This window comes from Sus scrofa, chromosome 8 (assembly GCF_000003025.6).
Source record: "Sus scrofa isolate TJ Tabasco breed Duroc chromosome 8, Sscrofa11.1, whole genome shotgun sequence".
Lineage (NCBI taxonomy): Eukaryota > Metazoa > Chordata > Mammalia > Artiodactyla > Suidae > Sus > Sus scrofa.
The window spans coordinates 122,124,761-122,145,893 of NC_010450.4; the positions used below are offsets into that span (position 1 = coordinate 122,124,761).

Sequence of the window (21,133 nt, forward strand, 5' to 3'; positions counted from 1 at the left end):
TTATGTGTGACACCACTCAAAATTAAAATTCCCAGTAGGTAGAATCTGATTGGGCCGGGGTTATTACCCACCCACACCTGTAATTCCCATGTCAGGGATTCCTACATTTGCAAGTTCCTTTAAAATTACAAAGTATAGGGGAGGTATGATTGTCCCAAAGGTGGGGACAATCTACTATTATGAGCAATAATAGAAGGGCTACTGGAATTCCCATTGTGGCTCAGCGGTAATGAACCTGACTAGTATCCATGAGGATGTGGGTTCGATCCCTGGTTTCACTCAGTGGATTAAGGATCTGGCGTTACAACAAGCTGTGGCATAGGTCACAGATGTGGTTCGGATCTGGCATTACTGTAACTGTGGTGTGGGCAGGCAGTTGCAGCTCTGGGAAATTTCCTATGCTGTGGATGTGGCCCTAAAAAAAAAAAAAGAAAAAAGAAGGGAAAGATAAAACAATAGATTTCTATTACATTTCATCCTTGACTTCTCAGTTCTCTCTCATGCACACACCATATATACACTTCTTCCTATACATATAGTTTAATAAGTGCAACTAATTCATGTAAAAATTTCAAGTTTACCTTCCCAGAAGGAGTCTAGCTTCTGCCTTCAAAGATGGTTTTACAGTGTCACTACCAAATGAATCCTGGATCTCTAGATTAAGGCTATTTCTTCTCTTGTTCTTTCACATTCGTGTTTCATTATTCTTCAATTTATAGATTCAATGGTAAATATAACATAAGCTATTATAAAGAATTGGTTATGTTCTGGAGCTAGACTACCTAGATTCAAAATCTGTCTCTGCCACTTAACTAGCTGGGAGACTTAATTTTAACCACTTAATCTCTTTGGGCTTTAGTTTCCTCATCTGTTAAGTATGGGTAATAATGTGGTAGGCTTTTTCTAAGGATTAAATATATCAATGTGCATTTATTAAATTTATTTTTAATTTTTTTAAAATCTTTTTCAGGGCCGTACCTGTGGCATATGGAGGTTCTCAGGCTAGGGGTCTAATTGGAGCTACAGCTGCTGGCCTCTGCCAGAGACACAGCAATGCCAGATCTGAGCTGCAGCTGCGACCTATACCACAGCTCACAGCAACGCTGGATCAATGTGCATTTAGAATAGTGCCTCATTATAGTGTGACATTCGATAAATTTTAACCGTTATTAGCTTTGCCATTTTACTTATTTTTTATTTTTATTTATTTATTTATTTTTTCCATTTCTTGGGCTACTCCCGTGGTATATGGAGGTTCCCAGGCTAGGGGTCCAATCTGAGCTGTAGCTGCCAGCCTACACCACAGCTATAGCAACTCGCGATCCTAGCCACATTTGCAGCCTATACCACTGCTAGCAGCAACGTCAGATCCTTAACCCACTCAACGAGGCAAGGAATCAAACCCGCATCCTCATGAATACTAGTTAGGTTTGTTACCTCTGAGCTTCAGGGAGAACTCCTTCTTAGGCTTATGTCTTAAACCTTTAAATGAACTTGCTCTCAGCATTGTCACTGGGTTTTAGGAGGCTCTGTAGTGTGGTGCTCCATCTCGTCACACTATTCTTAGTTCTCATTAGTCCTGTTTCTCAGTCCTGGTCAAGGTTAATACCCCAACCAATACACAGACGTCCTATTTTGTCTTCTGCTTGGTAGCATAAAGAACTGGAATGGCCAGTTGGTGCTTTCAACTTCTAACTCAGGAGAACATGTCTTGCTTTTCCCTGCGGTCTTAAAACTTCCAGAAAACTAAAGCCTAGAGCACAAAGAGCCAGACATTCAGTAGAGGGTCATTAGATGTCATCATTAGATGTGTCACTCCTGCTTCCACTCCATGGCTCACAGACCAGATTAGCATATCATGAACGTATGGGCTTGCTACTTCTACCAGTATTTTCTTTGTTGTGCCTGCCATGTAGTTTCAGTATTCCAAGAGGAAATGTAGTGCAATACATAACAGGTAGATGTCAAACTTGTTAAATGTGACAAGTATCAGGATGTTGGAGTATTATTTAATATTAATACTGATTTTAGAAAGTTCCACATGTAAAATAGAATAAAGTGCAATTTAAGTCAAATTTTATTCTGTTCCAAGTTGGGTACATTTCCTGGATATCAAAAATAAGAAATTAGGAAATGTACATTTTTGCGTAATGAATGATCTAAGAAAAAGAGTTCTCCACTTTTCTTCTTAAAACTCTGAACTCATATCAGGAGAAGATTGATTTCTTTGGTTAAAAAAATGACTTGTTATTTATTTATTCTGTTGCTAAAGATATTTTTTTGGTAGTTTTGGGCTAAATTTCTTGTAGAACTTTTAGAAGTAAAGAAGTGTGAATTTATCATACTATTTGAAAAATAAATTCTGTTTCATTTAAAATAGCTGAATTAGGAAGTGTGTTTGTAATGTGACATAGGCTAGATATCAATTCTCTAAATTATTAATACATTAGATGATAAAGGGATAATCTTAATGGAAATTAATGCAAGTATTTAAAAACCTTATTTTTTATACTTTTCTTTTGGAGGTTGAAATGTTGCTTTTTATCAACAATTTGTAAATATTATTTGGAGACTTCAAGTGAAATTTTAAAAAACTGAAAATATGGAATATAGTTGTGAAGGCATTTCTCTGTAAAAATACAGAATACTTGAGGCTTTTATAAAAGCAGAACATTTGGGAGCTGACACTCTGAACCCCAAATTGGTCTTCTCTGTTACTTCTGTTCATGGTTATTTCGCTTTGGTTATGACTGTGACCATTATTCCAAAGTTGAGGGTGGGGTGAGCTTTAATTTTTGCCTTTACAGTTCTTGGCTAATTATGGGCAAAATAATTTCCTTTGCTTTCTTTAGCATATCTGAAGTATGTTAACTTCTTTCAAAGGGAGGTTTGCTTGGTAGAAAAGAAAATAAAGGAAATTAAGAAAATTTAAAAAAGCAGAAGAATCAAATTTACGTGATTGAACCATGACTGTTTATTGAAACTAGTTATGATGGAATTTTATTTGAATTAATTGACAATTAGCCAGTTGATAAATTTCTGATTCTAGAGAATCCAGATAAGTGACATGGAAAGCCATGGAGGATTCCTTCCAGGACTCTCTCTGCAATAAACCAAGTTTAAAACTAATCTGAGCATAAAATTAAGCTGTTGCCAATAAAGTTGCATAAACCTCTCTTTATTCATGAAAATAATTAAGCCTAAGCAATCTTGGAAGGTTTGCTTTTTCCCTGCAATATGAGTATTTTTAGCTCATTTCAGAGGTATAAATTCTCCAGGGGCCTGTAAACACAGACATGCACTCTTTATTTTTGCTCTACAGTTTTGGAGATTCTTCTGTCTTTGATTACTATTTTAAAACTGAGTATTGTATTCTCTTAGAATTTTCAAAGTATGGTAAATTTTATTTTGAGTTCACTGTTAAAACTGACGGGTATAATTGTCCTCTTATTATCTGCTCTCATTAGAGAACTGTCTTCAGTCAAAACTCTGACTGAGTTTTAAAACTAGTAATACTTATATTAATATGTAATATTTAAAAGTGTTTATTTCATGTTTTCCTCTCCGATTTAGTATAATATAAAAGGAGGCCAAAGTCTGCAAAACCGGGAAAAACGTTTTAAGAAGTTTATTTCAGATGGTCCAGGACCAGGAAGCTATGCTCAGTCTTACCCTGGAACATTACATGTCACGAACAGGAAAATACTAGCGGCTAAAGAGCATCCTCAGTCAGTATGTTGCTATTTTGAATCATGCTTCTAATGACTTTTTTTTAAAGTTAAAATATAGTAGAAAATGTTTTATAAAACATTAATTTTATGTGATAAGCACATTTTAAAAACTTACTATAAAAATTAGTAGGTGTATTAGTATCCATATTATAGTTTATAATTAAATGAATACTCAAAATTTATAAACTTTAGTTTTTTTTTTTGTCTTTTTGCCTTTTCTAGGGCCACTCCCGCGGCATATGGAGGTTCCTGGGCTAGGGGTCTAATCAGAGCCACAGCAACGTGGGATCTGAGTCTGCAACCTACACCACAGCTCACGGCAATGCCAGATCCTCGACCCACTGAGCAAGGCCAGGGATCAAACCTGAAACCTCATGGTTCCTAGTCGGATTCATTAACCACTGCACCATGACAGGAACTCCAAACTTTAGTTTTTAATGGTATTAACATTTGACTTCATTTTTGCTTTTGATAAATCCGTAATCACTTCCAGTGTCTATGGTGAGCAGAAAGTAAGGGACACTTAAAAAAAAATACCTGAGTGGTTTACGTTTCTATATAGAGGAAGCTTTGTGTTATGTATTGTTAATAATATCGTGAAATTTAAAACATGACTCCTGAAATTAAAGAAGCTTAAAATTTAGGGTTTATGTATATAAATTGTTACTAATGAAAGATGATATGTGACAGGGGCTAAGTGAATGATCATGTGATTAAATGCCATAGGAATTTAAAGGACCTCTGTATTATGGGAAAGTATAATTTGTAGAGGCTTTATTGAGGAGATTGGCTTTGAAGAATAGGGTTGACATTTATTGGAGAACTCCATGAGCGAAAGCAGAGGCATGGAGAACTCCATGAGCAAAAATAGAGGCATGGAGAACTCCATGAGTGAAAATAGAGAAGTGAGATCTTATGGAGGACAATGAGGAGATTATTTTGACTGGAGTGAAAAATTTGTGTAGGAGACTAGGAGGTGATATGTTTGGGAAGGTACACTGGTGTTATAAAATGAATATTTTTTTACAAAAAAAGACCATTTTTTTTGGAATAAGCCATATAATTTAGCAGGTTTTAGTCATAGTTTAGAGTAGTTCCCTTTCCTTTTATCATAACTCCTTCGCATAACTCATATTAATTATATTTTAATCAGTTCTTTGTTAAGGAGAATATATTTTAGGGCTAAGTTCTCAGTTAAATAATGTCAGTGTAATGACAATGAGGTTGAGGTTTATAAGTGTATTTAAATAACTATCAGCACTTTCAAGTGTGGGGACAAAGTCAATGTTTATTTACTCATGCAGGTGTTTATGAGATATTTTTTGGCTGTGTATACTAGACATACTGCTAGGCACTGATAATACATAGAAGACAGATTACTGCTCCCCGGGATCTAATTTTAACAGGGAATCAATGAATCAAATTTGGTACAAAACAGTTGATGAAATGCTGTTTTTAGTAAACATATAATGAAATTTTTACTAGTAGCCCAGTGTAGAGAGTTTTTGGCAGGAATAGGGATATCACAGTCAACCTTGATCTTGAAAAAGGATTCACTGAGTTAGAAAGAATTGGAAAAGGCACTGCAGGTGAAGAAAACTGCATGAATAAAAACATTGAAGTATTTAAGGCATCGTATGTTTAGGGAAGAACAAAGTTCTTTGGAATATTTGGAGTTTAGGATCAAAGAAGTAGGAATAGAGGGTGGAGAAGGAGGTTGGGGCTTCATTTTGGAAAGTCTCAACATCATGAAAATAATTTCTGAAAATAGTGAGTGGAGGGGAAGCCATTCTATACTTTGCTGTTTCAATTTGGTAATCAGTCTCATATGTATCACTACTTAATAGTTGTCTCTAATGACCGAAAAAGTAAAATTCTGCCAGTGATAGTATATTTAAACAGTTGTACACTGGGCACGTGGTGCACTCAACTATAGCATTTATTTATTTATTTATTTATTGTCTTTTTAGGGCCACACCTGTGGGATATGGCATATGGAGATTCCCAGGCTAGGGGTTGAACCAGAACTGTAGCTGACAGACTACACCACAGCCACAGCAATGCAGGATCCGAGCCTCGTATGTGCCCTCTACCACAGCTCATGGCAATGCCAGACCCTTGACCCACAGAGCGAGGCCAGGGATCCAACCCGAATCCTCATGGATGCTAGTCAGGTTCATTAACCACTGAGTCACGTCGCGAACTCCACCTATAGCATTTATTTAAAAAACTACAGAGGAGTTCTTGTCGTGGCTCAGCAGTTAATGAACCCGACTAGTGTTCATAAGGATGCAGGTTTGATCTCTGGCCTCACTCAGTGGGTTGAGGATCCGGCGTTGCCATGAGCTGTGGTGTAGGTCACAGATGAGGCTCAAATCCTGCCTTGCTGTGGCTGTGGTATATTTTGTTAGCTATAGCTCCAGTTCAACCGCTAGCCTGGGAACTTCCATATGCCTTGGGTGCAGTCCTAAAAAAAAAAAGGACCAAAATAAATTAAAAAAATACAAAACTACAGAGAATCAATATATTCTTAATAAGAAATTTTTCAGATAACTAACTCATTTAAATGCCAGTATTTTATTTGATGTATTTTATACTAGTATTTCTAATATTACTCCTACTTGTTTTTATTTAAGTTATAAATTATTTTACATTAAAGGAAATTTTTCTAAAAGGATAGTCACCTGAAAGCTTCTGACTCTAATGTTGATAATTCTGTTAATTTTTTGCATACCTCGTTTCCGTATCAAGTCGTATATGTATACAACTTTATGCACTTGTATGTAGTTTTACATAACTTGTATAGCTATAGTCATAAATTCAGGAGTTACTGTTTTGGCTCAGTGAGTTACCAACCTGACTAGTATCCATGAGGGCATGGGTTCAGTCCCTGGCCTTGCTCAGTGGGTTAAGGATCTGGTGTTGCAGTTAACTGTGGTGTAGGTTGCAGATGCGGCTCAGATCTGGCAGTGGCATAGGCTGGCAGTTGCAGCTCCAATTTGACCCCTTGCCTGGGAACTTCCATATGTCATGGGTGTGGCCCTAAAAAGCAAATATAAAATAAAATTAAAAATAAATAAATTCAATTTTATTTTTTATATTTTTATTTCCATGCATTCCATCATGGACATTTTCCTTGCTACATGGTCTGCAAAATTAGGATACTTATACAGGGCACTGGTAAGATGGAGATAGATCAGGAGCTGGGAAGGAGTGAAGCCAGGAAATGTTACAGAAAAATGTAAAGTTTCTTTTTGCCTGGCAAAACCTATGATAGCATAGCACAAGAAACCACTTTGAACAGCTGATCGTCCATGTGACTAGAGGAATGAATGCCTATTATTGGAATCAGTTATACTTTCCTAAGCAAGCTAAATAACTGAGCCAAGTAAGAGAGATTCCTTGCCTTTAAAAGTGGCTTTAATATTAGTCTGGTTTATATTATAGTATATCTTACTATTTAATGTAGCCTGGTTAAATGTGTGTTTATATTATGAGGTAAGACTTGAATTCACTCTTTTTTTTTTGGTCTTTTTGCCATTTCTTGGGCCGTTGGGTTTGTTAACCACTGAGCCACAATGGGAACTCCTACTTTTACAAATGTTTTTGGCTTATATTATAAAACTCATCAAGTCAATACTTAATAGTTGTATTTTAGGTTTTTTTTTTGGTCTTTTCTAGGACTGCACCCTTGGCATATGGAAGTTCCCAGGCTAGGGGTCTAATTGGAGCTGTAGCCATCGGCCTACGCCAGAGCCACAGCAATGCAGGATCCGAGTCGAGACTGATCTACACCACAGCTCATGGTAGTGCCAGATCCTTAACCCATTGACTGAGGCCAGGGATCGAACCCACAATCTTATGATTCCTAGTTGGATTTGTTAACCATGACGGGAACTCCCCAGTAGCTGTCTTTTAGTAAATGTTAATGTTTGGCTCTTTACCCCTTCTCTTGTCTTTGAGTAAATTATATATATATATATTTTTTTCTTTCTTTCTTTCTTTTTTTTTTTTTTTTTTTGCAGAAAATTTCAAGGGCACTTACAGTTTCCAGAAGTGTTTATGTTCCTTCAATTCCTTCTTGTGGACAGTCGTATGGTTATCATATTAATGAGGATGACAGTATCATAAAACACTTTCCACCAGCTAGTGATGGCACACTGGGTCCAGCATACTATAAACCTCAATTTGTAAGTATAATACATTTCACATTGACAATTGGAAGACTGTTTATGGTTATACAAGTCTTAGTTAATGTAACAAATGGACCCAGTAACAAATAGATCCCTAAATCCCAGTGCCTTAATGCAACAGAAATTCTTTTTTTCCTCCTTCAAATGGGCATTTCTTGTTGATAAGAGACCTTTCTCCATGTAGAGTGTCAGGAGCTCAGACTTATTCCATTCCTCTTATTATCACATCCAAGGTTTTGGAGTCATCTGTATGCAGCTGGCAGAAGGGGAAAGAGGACAGAGGACTTCTGGGGGGGAGTTTGCAGATCAGGCCTGGGAGTTAAAGTGCATGGAAGTTTAGGCACATGGACACCCCTCACTGCCAAGGAGCCTGGGAAATACAGTGTAACTCTGTCCAGTAGAAAGAAGAAAAACATTTAACTTACTAAAAGTCTCCTCTACAATGTATAAGCCTATGCAGTACATAGGTATTCTTTGCCTGAATTTGAAAGGGAAAAATTTTTATTTATAAAAGGATTTGAATCTGATAGTATAAGGATAATTTATTTCACAAAGGAGTGTGAAAAAAGATAAGGAGCTTCTCTCTGATTAAAATATACAACAGAATGTAGCAGATGCAGTTCATCCAGGTTTTGAATTTTAAACTTGACCAGAATCGAACAGAAATTTCATTCAGTTGAAATGTGTGAGTTATCCATGAACATAGGTATGTCTGGTTTTCCTTATTTCCGAGACTGAAGTACATAGTGCTTTGAATCTGTTATATTTTTGTACTTTTATGAGATCTGGAAGAAGTAATCTTAGGAACGTAGGAAAAATGTAGTTTATTTAAGGAGAGTCTGAGGGACACCTTAGTCAAAGAAAAGACACTCTCAGGACTTGGCTCGATTACTTTACTCTGATTACTCTCTAGTCTTTTGTTTGTTTGGACGTGTCTTTTGTTTGGACGTGTCTCTATCTTTGGGTTTTGCCTCAAGCACCTTTTAAAACCATTTGGTATTTGACAATAGGTATATCGGGGCATTTGGGGGCCTTAGATGCTTTGACTTGTTAAGTTTTTTTTCCCTAAAATATTTTTATTGTAATTTATATAACTGCACATAGACTAGTACAAACTTCAAAACAGATACCCATGTACTCACCATCACATGTAACACATATTAAAATTTTTCACACTTGAATTAGCTATATTTTAAAATAAATATATTATTACTATTATTACCCTACCCAGTTTCCCTACTTCCTTTCTTCTTCCTTTGCCAAAAAAACAGTTAATCTTTATTACATATTAATAACAATATATATTGTTGTATGATTTAAAATATTTAAGTAAATGGTATCATCTGTACATAGGTTGCTGCTGTTTCACTTAATGTTATATTTTTAAGATTTAATTATATCAATATATTAGGTATAATTTATTCATTGTTTCCAGTCAGTGATTTTCTTTTTTAAAAAAATAATTCTAAATTTTGAAAAAATTTCAGATTGTAGAAAAGTTACAAGAATGATACAAATAATTCTTACATATCTTTCAGCAGTTAACATATTTCTTTCTGCAGTTAACACTTTATCACGTTGGCTTTACAATTTCACCCCTATATATTTATATTCTAACTAAGCAGAAGACATTTGAGACATGATGTCCCTTTACTCCCAAATACGTTGTAAAATTTTTGAGAACAAGGATTTTCTTTTAATTTTTTTTTTTTTTTTTTTTTTTTTGTCTTTTTAGGGCCTCACCTGTGACATATAGAGGTTCCCAGACTAGGGGTCGAATCTGAGCCATAGCCGTTAGCCTATACCACAGCCACAGCAACCCTGGATCCGAGCCACACCTGCAACCTACACCAGCTTGCAGCAGTGCTGGAACCTTAACCTTCTGAGTGAGCCAGGGATCAAACCTGCATCCTCATGGATACTAGTTGAGTTCTTAACCTGCTAAGGCACAATGGGAGCTCCAAGAATTTTCTTTTATAACCACAGTGTAATTACCAAAATCAGAAAAAATTCTTTCATAGACTACTATTACCTCATCTATAGATATTTATTTAAAAAACATTGCTAACTATCTCAATGATATTCTTTAAAAAATGAATTTTGGGGAGTTCCCTTCGTGGCGCAGTGGTTAACGAATCCGACTAGGAACCATGAGGTCGCGGGTTCGGTCCCTGCGCTTGCTCAGTGGGTTAACGATCTGGCGTTGCCGTGAGCTGTGGTGTAGGTTGCAGACGCGGCTCGGATCCCGCGTTGCTGTGGCTCTGGCGTAGGCCGGTGGCTACAGCTCCAATTCAACCCCTAGCCTGGGAACCTCCATATGCCGTGGAAGCGGCCCAAGAGATAGCAACAACAACAACAACAAAGACGACAAAAAGAGTTATCTTCTTTGGACTTTTTCAACAAGGGGCCCTGCATTTTCATTTTGGACTACTCCCTGCAAATTAGGCAGATGGATCTGAGTTGTTCAAAAAAAAAAAAAAATGAATTTTGGTCCAGAGTCCAATCTAATATTACATGCTGCATTTACTTGTTGTGTCTCTTTAGATTCCTTTAATTAGAAACATTTCTTCAGTCTTTCTTTGTCTTATGTAACCTTGACTTTTTGAAGAGCACAGGCCATTTATTTTGTAGATAATGTTTCAATTCTGGATTTGTGTATATTTTTTCATGATGAAGATAAATTTATATATTTTGGCAGAAATGCTACATTTGTGATGTATCCTTCTCAATGTACTTAAAGAGGCACAGGATGTTTACTAATCTTGTAACTGGTGATATTAATTTGAGGTGGTGTCTTCCAGTTTTATCTACTATAAAGTTACTATTTTTTAAAGTTTATAAATATTTTGGAGAAGTTATTAAAAAATGAGTAGTTATCTTATTCCTAATTAAACTCTCCACCTATTAGCTTAACATCCATTGATGATGCCTGAATCAGTTTTACTGTGATGTTTATCAAATGGTAATTTTCTAATTCTGTATTTTCTTTAACATTTATTTGTTGGCACTTTATTCTAAAGAACAGCTTTATCTTTTTTCTCAGTTATTTATTTGTATCAGTATGGGTTCAAGAATTCCTATTTTACTCCAAAGATTAGAATTTACCACTCTCACTATTTATTTTGAGGTTAAAACGATCTAATAATTTGACCCTTGAGAGCCTTTTCAATCTGCTCGTTGTATCTTTTTGACATATCTCCATCATTCTTTGAGCATTTCCTTACTTTCTGTCAAAATAAAATGTTCCAGGAGTTCCCGTTGTGGCACAGCAGAAACGAATCCAACTAGGAACCAGGAGATTGTGGGTTCGATCCCTGGCCTTGCTCTGTGGGCTAAGGATCCGGCGTTGCTGTGAGCTGTGGTGGAGGTCACAGACATGGTTCGGATCTGGTGTTGCTGTGGCTATGATGTAGGCTGGCAGCTGTAGCTCTAATTAGACCCCTAGCCTAGGAAATCCATATGCCTCAGGAGTGGCCCTAAAAAATAAATAAATAAATAAATAAATAAATAAATAAATAAATAAATAAAACGTTCCAGGTTCATCTTATTTCCCGCCTACCCTAGCCTTGGAATCAGTCATTTCCTCAAGGAGACCAACTTCCTTTTAGTGGAAAATGATCTTTCAAAACAAGATCAGTACACTAGATACATGCATTGATGCTAGGGTATAATTGCTTCTAGGCTATCTTCCTATGTACATTTAAAAATCTATACTTTTTTCTTATCTGTCTAATAGACAAATATGGAGTGTAGGCACAGTGGAAATGAACCTGACTAGTGTCCATGAGGATGTGGTTTTGATCCCTGGCTTCACTCAGTGGTTTGGGGATTTGGCATTGCCCTGAACTGTGGTATAGGTCGCAGATGTGGCTTGGACCCTGGGTTGGTGTAGGCTGACAGCTGTAGCTCCGATTCGACCCCTAGCCTGGGAACTTCCACATGCTGCGAGTGCAGCCCTAAAAAGCAAATAAATAAATAAATAAAAACTTTGTATATTTGTTTTCTCAAATTCCAATCCGACACCACAGGTTTATTCCAATATTTCCTTTTCCACATTTGAACCCGCTTCTTCCACAATGAGAAACCCAGCTCCCATTATCCTCAGTATATTTACTTATTTGCTTAATTTTGTAAAACACTGAAAGTGGTTTCAGAATTGCTAACTTCAAAACAGACTTGAAAAGGTATGAAGTTCTAAACTCTATGTGCCCTTGAGTCTCTATACACACTTCCTTGAGGAAGTGGAAGCTAAGACAGACCTGTATACTGCCGATTTGAGTGTTGAAGGTGTTCTCAACACATGCACAGAGCACGTCTGCAAAGGTTGGAGACTCACTAGTTCAAGGCATTAAGGAAACCTCTGTCTAACCTGACCAATCAGCTAACCCGGCCAAGACTTCAGTGAATGCACATGACAAAGAAAGCAAAATTTAGAGAATTATTCCAGGAAAATTACTAAACAACAAAGTAATGACAAATCCTTGGAGTGGGAAGGAGATTCTGATTTTTCAGATGCCACATTATATTATCAAAGATACCCGGTTTTTGAGAGTTCCTGTCATGGCGCAGAAGAAACAAATCTGACTAGGAACTGTAAGGTTGCGGGTTCGATCCTTGGCCTTGCTCAGTAGGTTAAGGATCTGACATTGCCATGAACTATGGTTCAGGTTGCAGATGTGGCTCGGATCTGGCATTGCTGTGGTTGTGGCGTAGGCCAGCAGCAATAGCTCTGATTCAACCCCTAGCCTGGGAACTTCGGTATGCTCTGCGTGGGGCCCTAAAAAGGCAAACAAACATAAACAACAACAACCCCCCAAAATATGCTGTCTCCCAAATATCAATGAAGATTAAACTTACAGAAAGAAACCAAGTAGAAATTCTGAAATTGAAAATTATAATCATGGAAATGAAAAATTCACTAGAGGGATTTAGTAATGGATTTGAACTGGCAAAAGAAAGAATTAGAAAACTTGAATACTAGTCAATTGATATGTAGCCTGATGAACAGAAAGAAAAAAAAATATGAAGAAAAATAAGCATAGCATCTGAGACTTGTGGGACACTCTCAAGCATACCAACATATGCATAATGGGAGTCAAAGAAAGGGAGAAGCAAAAGGGGCACAGAGAATATTTGAAGAAATAATGACTTGAAAACATTCAAATTTGATAAAAAACTATCTACATATAAAAAAGCTCAATGAATTCTCAATGGGATTGATATCACAATCAAACTGTTGATTATCAAAGACAATGAGATATCTTGAAAGCAGCAATGACAAGGAATCCCCAAGCAGGTTAACAGCTGACTTATCAGAAACCATGGAACGTGGAAGGCATTGGTGTGATATATTCAAAGTACTGAAATAAAAAAAGCTTGCTAATCAAGAATCCTATAGTACACAAAACTATTCTTTGAGAATGAAGGCAAAATTAAAACATTCTCAGTTAAACAGATACTGATAGGGTTTATCTCTGGTAAACCCTCTGAAAGAAACACTAAAGTCCTTCAGGCTGAAGTGAAAGTTCATTAGATAACTTAAATTCTCTTTAAAGAATTGAAAGTCAGATGTGAAGATAAATACATAAGCTGGCATTATTTTATTTTTTGACTTGTAAATTCCCTTTTAAATGTACATTTATTATGGAACACACTAGAAATGATACAGTTGATGTTCACATAAAAATATTTTAAGACCCGATAGACTGCTCCACACTGTAGAATTTATGAAGAACCAGCTTACCTCTGATAAAATGGAGAGTAAGGATATTATAAGTTGTAAATATGTGTCCTGTTCACACGCTAAGAATTCCCAATTCTTACTAGCTATGGTGTCTTTTGTCCCAAGAGTTGCTCTTCCTCTCTATGCCATACCTGTTTTTTTGTTTTTGTTTTTGTCTTTTTGTCTTTTCTAGGGCTGCACCCCCGGCATATGGAGGTTCCCAGACTAGGGGTCTAAACGGAGCTGTAGCCTCCAGCCCACGCCACAGCCACAGCAACGCGGGACCCGAGCCACGTCTGCAACCTATACCACAGCTCATGGCAACCTAGATCCTCAACCCACTGAGCGAGGCCAGGGATCGAACCCACAACCTCATGGTTCCTAGTCAGATATGTTAACCACTGAGCCATGATGGGAACTCCCATACATGGTTTTTCAGGCTTGAATATCCTATCAACTCTCTAATAATATGAAAATAACTAGCTTTCATTAGCAGACAGTGCTGGTATCTTAGATATTTCAATTAGATATGCTTAGAAAAACAAAGGAAATAATTCTGTAAAAATAACAGTGGAAGTGCTATGATCTAATATCGGTATATTCTGTCCAAGGTAAAGGATAGTTATGAGAGGTCATGTAATGGAACCAGAATGCCTGGGTTATTTTTTGGCTTTTGCTACTTAATTGTAATTTGTTCTTGGCCAAGTTACTTGAGCTCTTTGTGTTAAGTTTCCTTATCTAAAATATACTAGGAAAAACTTTAGTCTAATATATTGAAACCATTGTTTCTTTTTCAAAATACTCTTAGATCCTGGACCTTAGCTTAATTCTCTGATTACTCTTAACTTAAATCTCAAAATGTCATTCTTGCTGTAAAATTATATTTTTTGTATATATTATTTCTTTGTTTCAGAAAAATATTGCCTCTATTACAGGGCCAGAATAACACCTCCAATATTCCCTAGATGCACAAAACCTTTTTCACATATGAATAAACATTACTTGATATATGAAATTTGATTTCTTTCTGGCTAGATTATTATTCATAGAAGACAAATATGAAGAAGGAAATTTATTCTATAATTTTAATAAGTCAAATTTATTTGATGACCTATTTTAGTAATTATTGAGTCAATCCAACCTGTATTTATTAGAATAAAAATCTAGATTGAATTTAAGAAAACATGTTATGTAAAAATATAAATTTACATATAAATTAAAGATATAGTTGTTAATATTCAAGAGGATTCAACAGTTTAATTTGAATTGAATTGTGATAGTGATATTTTTTGAAATCTCTGTCTTGAATTTGAAAGAAGAGCTAGAAATAGGGTATCAAAGCTCAGTAGCTGAGGGCTTTATTTTCTCGTTTTTTCCTGCAAGGAAAAAAAGAATCCCACAGATTCCTCACAGAATATTATGAAGTTGATACTGTAGTAATGTTAATTCAAATATTATTCAAGTTTCTGATAATTCTCTGTATTTCTTTAGCTGCTTTTTAAAAAATTATTTCTTTCTATTTCTTTTTCTTTCTTTTTTTTTTTATGGCCACACGCATGGCATATGGAAGTTCCCAAGCTAGGAGTTGAATCAGAGCTGCAGATGCAGGCCTACACCACAGCCACGAGATCCAAGCAGCATCTGTGACCTATGCTGCAGCTGTGGCAACACTGGATCCTTAACCTACTGAGAAAGACCAGGGATCAAACCTGCATCCTCATGGACACTATGTTGGGATCTTAACTTGCTGAGCTGTAATGGGAACTCCTGCTTTTTGACATAATACTATATGTGAGCTCAGTTTCCAGATGTGAATTTTAATAGAAAATTGAGAAAATAATCTAACAGATGGTTAATTATTGTGATTTTCCCCTGAACTCTTGAAATAATAGCTGCTGAAGTTATCTTATATAGCTGAGGTATAGAAACAACCCTGAGAGTAAGAGTTGTATAAGACTCTAGCTGACAAATGATAATTTTTGGCTATATTTAATCTGTAAAGAGGAAATTCTATATATAAATTATTTTGTATAACATTTTAATTATGAGATTTCACTTCTTTCTCTCACTCTCTTTTAGAAGAGCCCAAGTAACCATTGGAAATCTACTTTTCAGAAGTGGATTTCACAAGCAAAGTTTGTGGTTGGAATTATGACACTGACATATTTGCTAATGATAACGTGCTGTGAACTACCTGTGTGCTGCCGTGCCAGAATGCAGCCCATTAGTGTTTGAACTGTGCCCTTTGGGACTTTAAATTTTTCAAATTCTAGTTCCCTAATTAATTATGGAAAAGACAGGGGGGAAAAGTTGCCTAGCCCCTTATTCATTTAGTTCATTGTCAGCGAGAGTGGCAGTTAGTAATTCTTCTTCAAGTCCTATTGTAGCATTCACTTAAAATAATGCAGCTCCATGCTGAGTTTGCTTCAATTAAGTCATATTTTACCTGCTAATGATTTTCCAAGTTGACAGTGACCTTGAAAATGGTATTGTCTACACTTCTTGGTGTAAGGAGAGTGTGATTTAGAGTTAAGGTGCATCAATTTATTCTTTTTTTTTTCTGCCTATATTTTTAAAAGGCTTTTAAATTAAATTTCTGATTGAACATTTACCTGAGAACTACAGAGGTTAGTGAGTCAAGTAGATCACATGGTTTAAATGAAATGCATCTTAGTGTATGCACAGGAAAAGGATTTTGCTGAGGTCTTCAATGATATGTGTGTATGTATAATCTTTCCTTCTACTGGTTTCTCTTAAAAAGTTGTTAAACAGTTGACCCACAAAATCACAACTGTGTAAATTACCCTGAAGAAAATTTCTTTGACGTGATTCTACAAACAGTCCTAAAGTGCTGTGTTAAAATAATAAATATAAAACTGTAACACTGTAGTTTTTAGGCTATAAAAACATGATGTTAAAGATGTGTCAAAATCCTCCGTTTTAAAATACTAATTTTTACTGATCAATATATTAGATATGCTTCTGCCTGAAATATATGACATATTATGGCTATATTATATTAGGACAGAGTTCTACATTTGTGTATTTCACTGCTTATTATGCCTAAAATCTTCCCAATTGGGAAATTTGGCTTCATTTCTAAGTGAAAATAAACCTCAATACAAATGAGAAAATTTTCTCTTTCTACCATCAAAACTGTATACGAACTTTAAAGTCCTTGGGTCTTTTAGGTAATCCTATATAAAAGATGGTATAGAACATTTGTCTTTGCAGAAGCAAGTGTCATATGGCTCACGGTTCTTGCCTTCCCGGAAGCTCTGTGGGGTGCATCTGTCTTTGAAGTTGCCACTGACCCAAAGGAACAGGCTGCCTTTCAGCTGCTCTAGTGGATGCCATGGTTTCTTCCAGGACGCCTCTACTACCATCTGCTACTCTGCTGAACTTGTCAGGCTGTGCTATTTTTCTGTGCTGTTCTGTTAGGAGTTACAGTATTTGTCTCTGCACCCTCAGACCCAAGGCCTTTGGATGGTCTGACTGCCTTATTTCCTTTTGTGTTACACTTCAGAGGTGCTAAAGCAGTGTATACTCTATGTGTTATAGAGATCAGTGGGGTAGCTCTTTCAATTTTTATTCACAGCTCTCTTCCTTTTAGAACTGACAAGGGACTGGGCTTGGGAATCATGTATCAGCTAGACAATCTTTCTGATTTTGATTTGGTCCTTTACAGTCTTATACCTTCATAGTGAAGAGGGGAAAATATCCCTCTGCTCTTTGTGTTGCAGTTCATCAGAAGGGGTCAGCATATCAATAAGCTAAGCACACTGAGACCACTTGCAGTGCTGGAAATATTCCTTGTGGAAATAAGATTTAATCATTTAAAAAATTTTTATGTTTTCTTTTTATAGCTGCTCCTGCAGCATATGGAAGTTATGCTCTTGGGCTAGGAGTTAAGTCAGAGCTGCAGCTGCCAGCCTATGCCACAGCCATAGCAACACTGGATCCCAGTCACCTCTGTGACCTACACGGCAGCTTGTGGCAACACCAGATCCTTAACCCACTCTGTGAGGCCAGGGATTGAACCCACATCCTCACAGATACGATGTTAGGTTAAGAACTGAGTTCCCACTGAGTCACAATGAGAACTCCCATTTTAATTTATGTAACATGTCTTTTCAGGCTTCACTGGATTGTGGGTACTCAAGAGAGTCACAATTATGTTAGTAAGTCAAATATATGTGTGTGGTCTCCTGCCGATAAGGAGGACCTCCAGCCTTCCGCAAAGTTCCTCTTCCCAGGGGCTTCTAGAAGGGCTCTATCAGTCCTGCTACCAAACAAGTCTGTTTCCAGTGAGACAGCTTCTGCTCCCCCAGGCATTTCAAGTCTCTTGCCAGCTGGTACTCTCTGCTGGCCATTTCCATAGTGAACTGCATTGCAGCTAAAGCTGCACGATGAGCTGAGGTGAAGTGGGGGCGATTATGCCCTTCTCTCTTTGTTTTCTATTCTGTTAGAGCAGTCTAAAAGTAGCACAATTCTCACCAGTGTTTTAATGACACAGGTCTTTTAGATTTTTATCATAACCCCTTTGCACTTTATAGCACACAGGCAAACATCCAGTGGGTGCTGTCTGTTAGAAGGCAAATTCAGACAACAGAAGAGACTCGGTTGCCACACTTTTGACAGTATGATCCCCACTAGGTGTGGGTCATCATGATTAGCTGCTTCCCATAGGATTAGTTTTCACGTTCACTTTCTGGTTGATTTGCCCTAGTAGTTCACTGGATGCTCCAAAGTATGTCTGAATCTTATTTGGATATAGCTGGTAACTCCCCATTTCTCTCCTCTCAGCTCCAACATCCTCTACCACCTTAAGCAAGAAGAAACCAGGGGATTTACTCACATCAATCCAGGGGAAGCCTTTAGGAAAACTGGAATTCAATTTCTCTCTGAGACTGCAGCTATGGAAAAAGAATCCACAAAGGACCCATTTCACTTTGCACAAACCTCAAATTTCTGTCCAAGATTGTGTTGGCCTATGTTTAATTCTTTAAGATCAGATGGTTGTCGAAAGGAAAGTTTAGTTTTATTGTGCTTGCACCTTATAATGTTTGAAGGCTTATTGTTAGCGGTAAGTTCTAGGAAGCAGAAGACATTTTGACACAGTAGGGAATTTTAGTGGTCAGTTTATTTTGGGGTTTTGTTGTGATATTGCAAATTTTCCTGGAGTGGTGCCTCTCTCTCTAGAAAGTCTGTCCTTGTTTGGGGCCAGGGCCAGTGCTTCCAATTTATTTCCAACCACCCATGGCAAGAATAGAGTGGGTTTTAGCATTTTTTCATCGCTTCATGTAATGGCACCAGTGGAAATAAATCTTTAAGATTATTCTCAGTTTTGAGAATCACTCCCTGCTTTCTGCTTGTAAGTCCGTCCTTACCTCCAGTCTCTTATCTTTCTGGGGAGGTTCAGCTGAAATTCTTTTCACATACATTGAGTTCTTTTCCTGGTTCTAGTCTCTTCTGTGCTGTATTTTCCAGAAATTCCTCAAGTTTCAGAATGTGAATGATACCTTCTCTTAGTTGCTAGCACTGATAATTTGTGTCTATTTTATGCACTTTTGAAATTCTGGTAGGAATGGGACAGATGTGGCTTTATTCTCTAAACTGAAATTCTACTTTCTAATCTCTAATTGCTATTTATTTCACTAATATTGTTTAGAATGGTAATTGAGAGAGATTGTTTCCACTGTTTTATAGTAGTACTGGTTATACTGTTGTATGTAGTTAAACCATATGTTTATGTTGTGGGGATTTTATTATATATATCTATATATCTATATATGTATACACATAATAAATAATCCATGTCTATTTAAAATTGTGTTTTTATAAATATGAATTAAAATAAATAGATTAGTACTTACATCTTACTATCAATTTTAAAATGATTGCTCACTTTACAATGTGTTAGGTCAACACAGGAGAATTCCTATAACAGAAGCTAATGTTCTTGTTTTATATTTTATTAATTTCTAATGAAACCAGGTAGCCTAATTTCTCTGAAATGAATTTGGTAGTGGGTCATGATTTTTATTAAAGTGGATGTGAAGGAAGATGACTGTTGATTTCTCATGTCACAAATGATTTCTTTGGCATTAAAGAACTGATCCTGACCTCAAGCACTGACAATAAAGTGAACTGAGGATAGTGTTTAGTTTTTCTCATATATTTGTTACTTTTTGAAAACTTTACATGAATATTTTACAGTTTTAAATAATACCAGGTAATTAGAAGTTATCTAATATCTGTTGGTGATATTTGAATTTTACTTTAATTTCTTAAAATTAATTTCTAATTAAGTCATTTTTGCTAGGTTTTTTCCATTCCCTAAATCGTGCAATTCTGCCCTCCCTCCCCTTTTTAAATGATGAGGAGGTAATTTTCATCGCCCTTAAGGTTTCAGATTGCTGATTGTATTGCCAAGAGCAAAGCTGTTCCTACTGGTTGAGGATATGCTAAACTAGAGGTGCTCCTCCAGGAATCCTGTTGACTCAAGAATGGAATGGGGCACAGCAGTGATAACTTAGCTTGAGTGTGTCAAGGAAGACTTTAGCATTTACCAGTGGGACCTTCTTGACTAAGGCTGTCCTTGCTTTAGATTTTAGTAAATTAAACATTGTTTCATGACTTATTTAAACTGTATCTCATCTTCACTTTTTTTTTTTTTTTTTTAAGGATTTTTCAAATGTAACTTTGAAATACAAGGGGATACATTTTGGCAACTCTTTGGGAAGACTTGAGTTACCTATAAAGTTAGGGCCTGGTCCTGGACAGTATGATATAATCCAGTAAGTAAAAATAATAATTATACTACTACTAATAACAATAATAATATACCTTTACTATAGTTCCCCCTGCCCTTTTTTTTGGCTGCACCTGTGGCACACGGAAGCTCCCAGGCTAGGGGTTGAATCTAACTACGCCACAGCTGCAGCAACACCAGATCCTTAACCCAATCTACTGGGCCAGGGATCGAATTGGCACCTCCACAGAGACAAGCTGGATCATTAACCCACTGTACCAAAATGGGAACTCCAGTATAACTTTACTATAGTTCTTGACTATATTCTAATAATTTAGAACTAGTTTATGCTGTTATGAAACAGAAAATCAGTATGGAAACTTAAAGAAATGCTACATTTTAGAGTAACCTATATGAAAATGACTGCTTTTCTATGAACCAGATCCTATGTTGCTTGTTTTATACGTATTACCTCATTCAATCTTCACAAGTCTCTGTGTAGTTACTATTGTTATACTTATTTTATTAGTGAAAAATGCAAGGGTCAGAGAGAATAGCTTACCATTTAATATCATGTAGCTGTTAAGTGGCAGAGCTTGACATTAACTCAGGCCTTTTCCATTATACAGCCCATGTATCTAAGTACTAAATTATACTGTCTTTAATTATAAAATAGACAAAAGATTAGAGAAAATATAAGAGAATGTGACCCAGGATTATGCATCTTGTTCCT

At 36.4% G+C, this 21,133-nt stretch overlaps 1 protein-coding gene across 1 annotated transcript in view; it reads left to right on the forward strand.

Annotated features, from left to right (window-relative positions):
• STPG2 (sperm tail PG-rich repeat containing 2) overlaps nt 1-21,133 on the forward strand; it is a 327,077-nt gene that overhangs the window by 9,715 nt on the left and 296,229 nt on the right. The window contains 3 exon segments of the mRNA XM_021101745.1: nt 3,574-3,732; nt 7,757-7,921; nt 20,334-20,446. Coding sequence (XP_020957404.1) covers nt 3,574-3,732; nt 7,757-7,921; nt 20,334-20,446 — 437 coding nt within the window.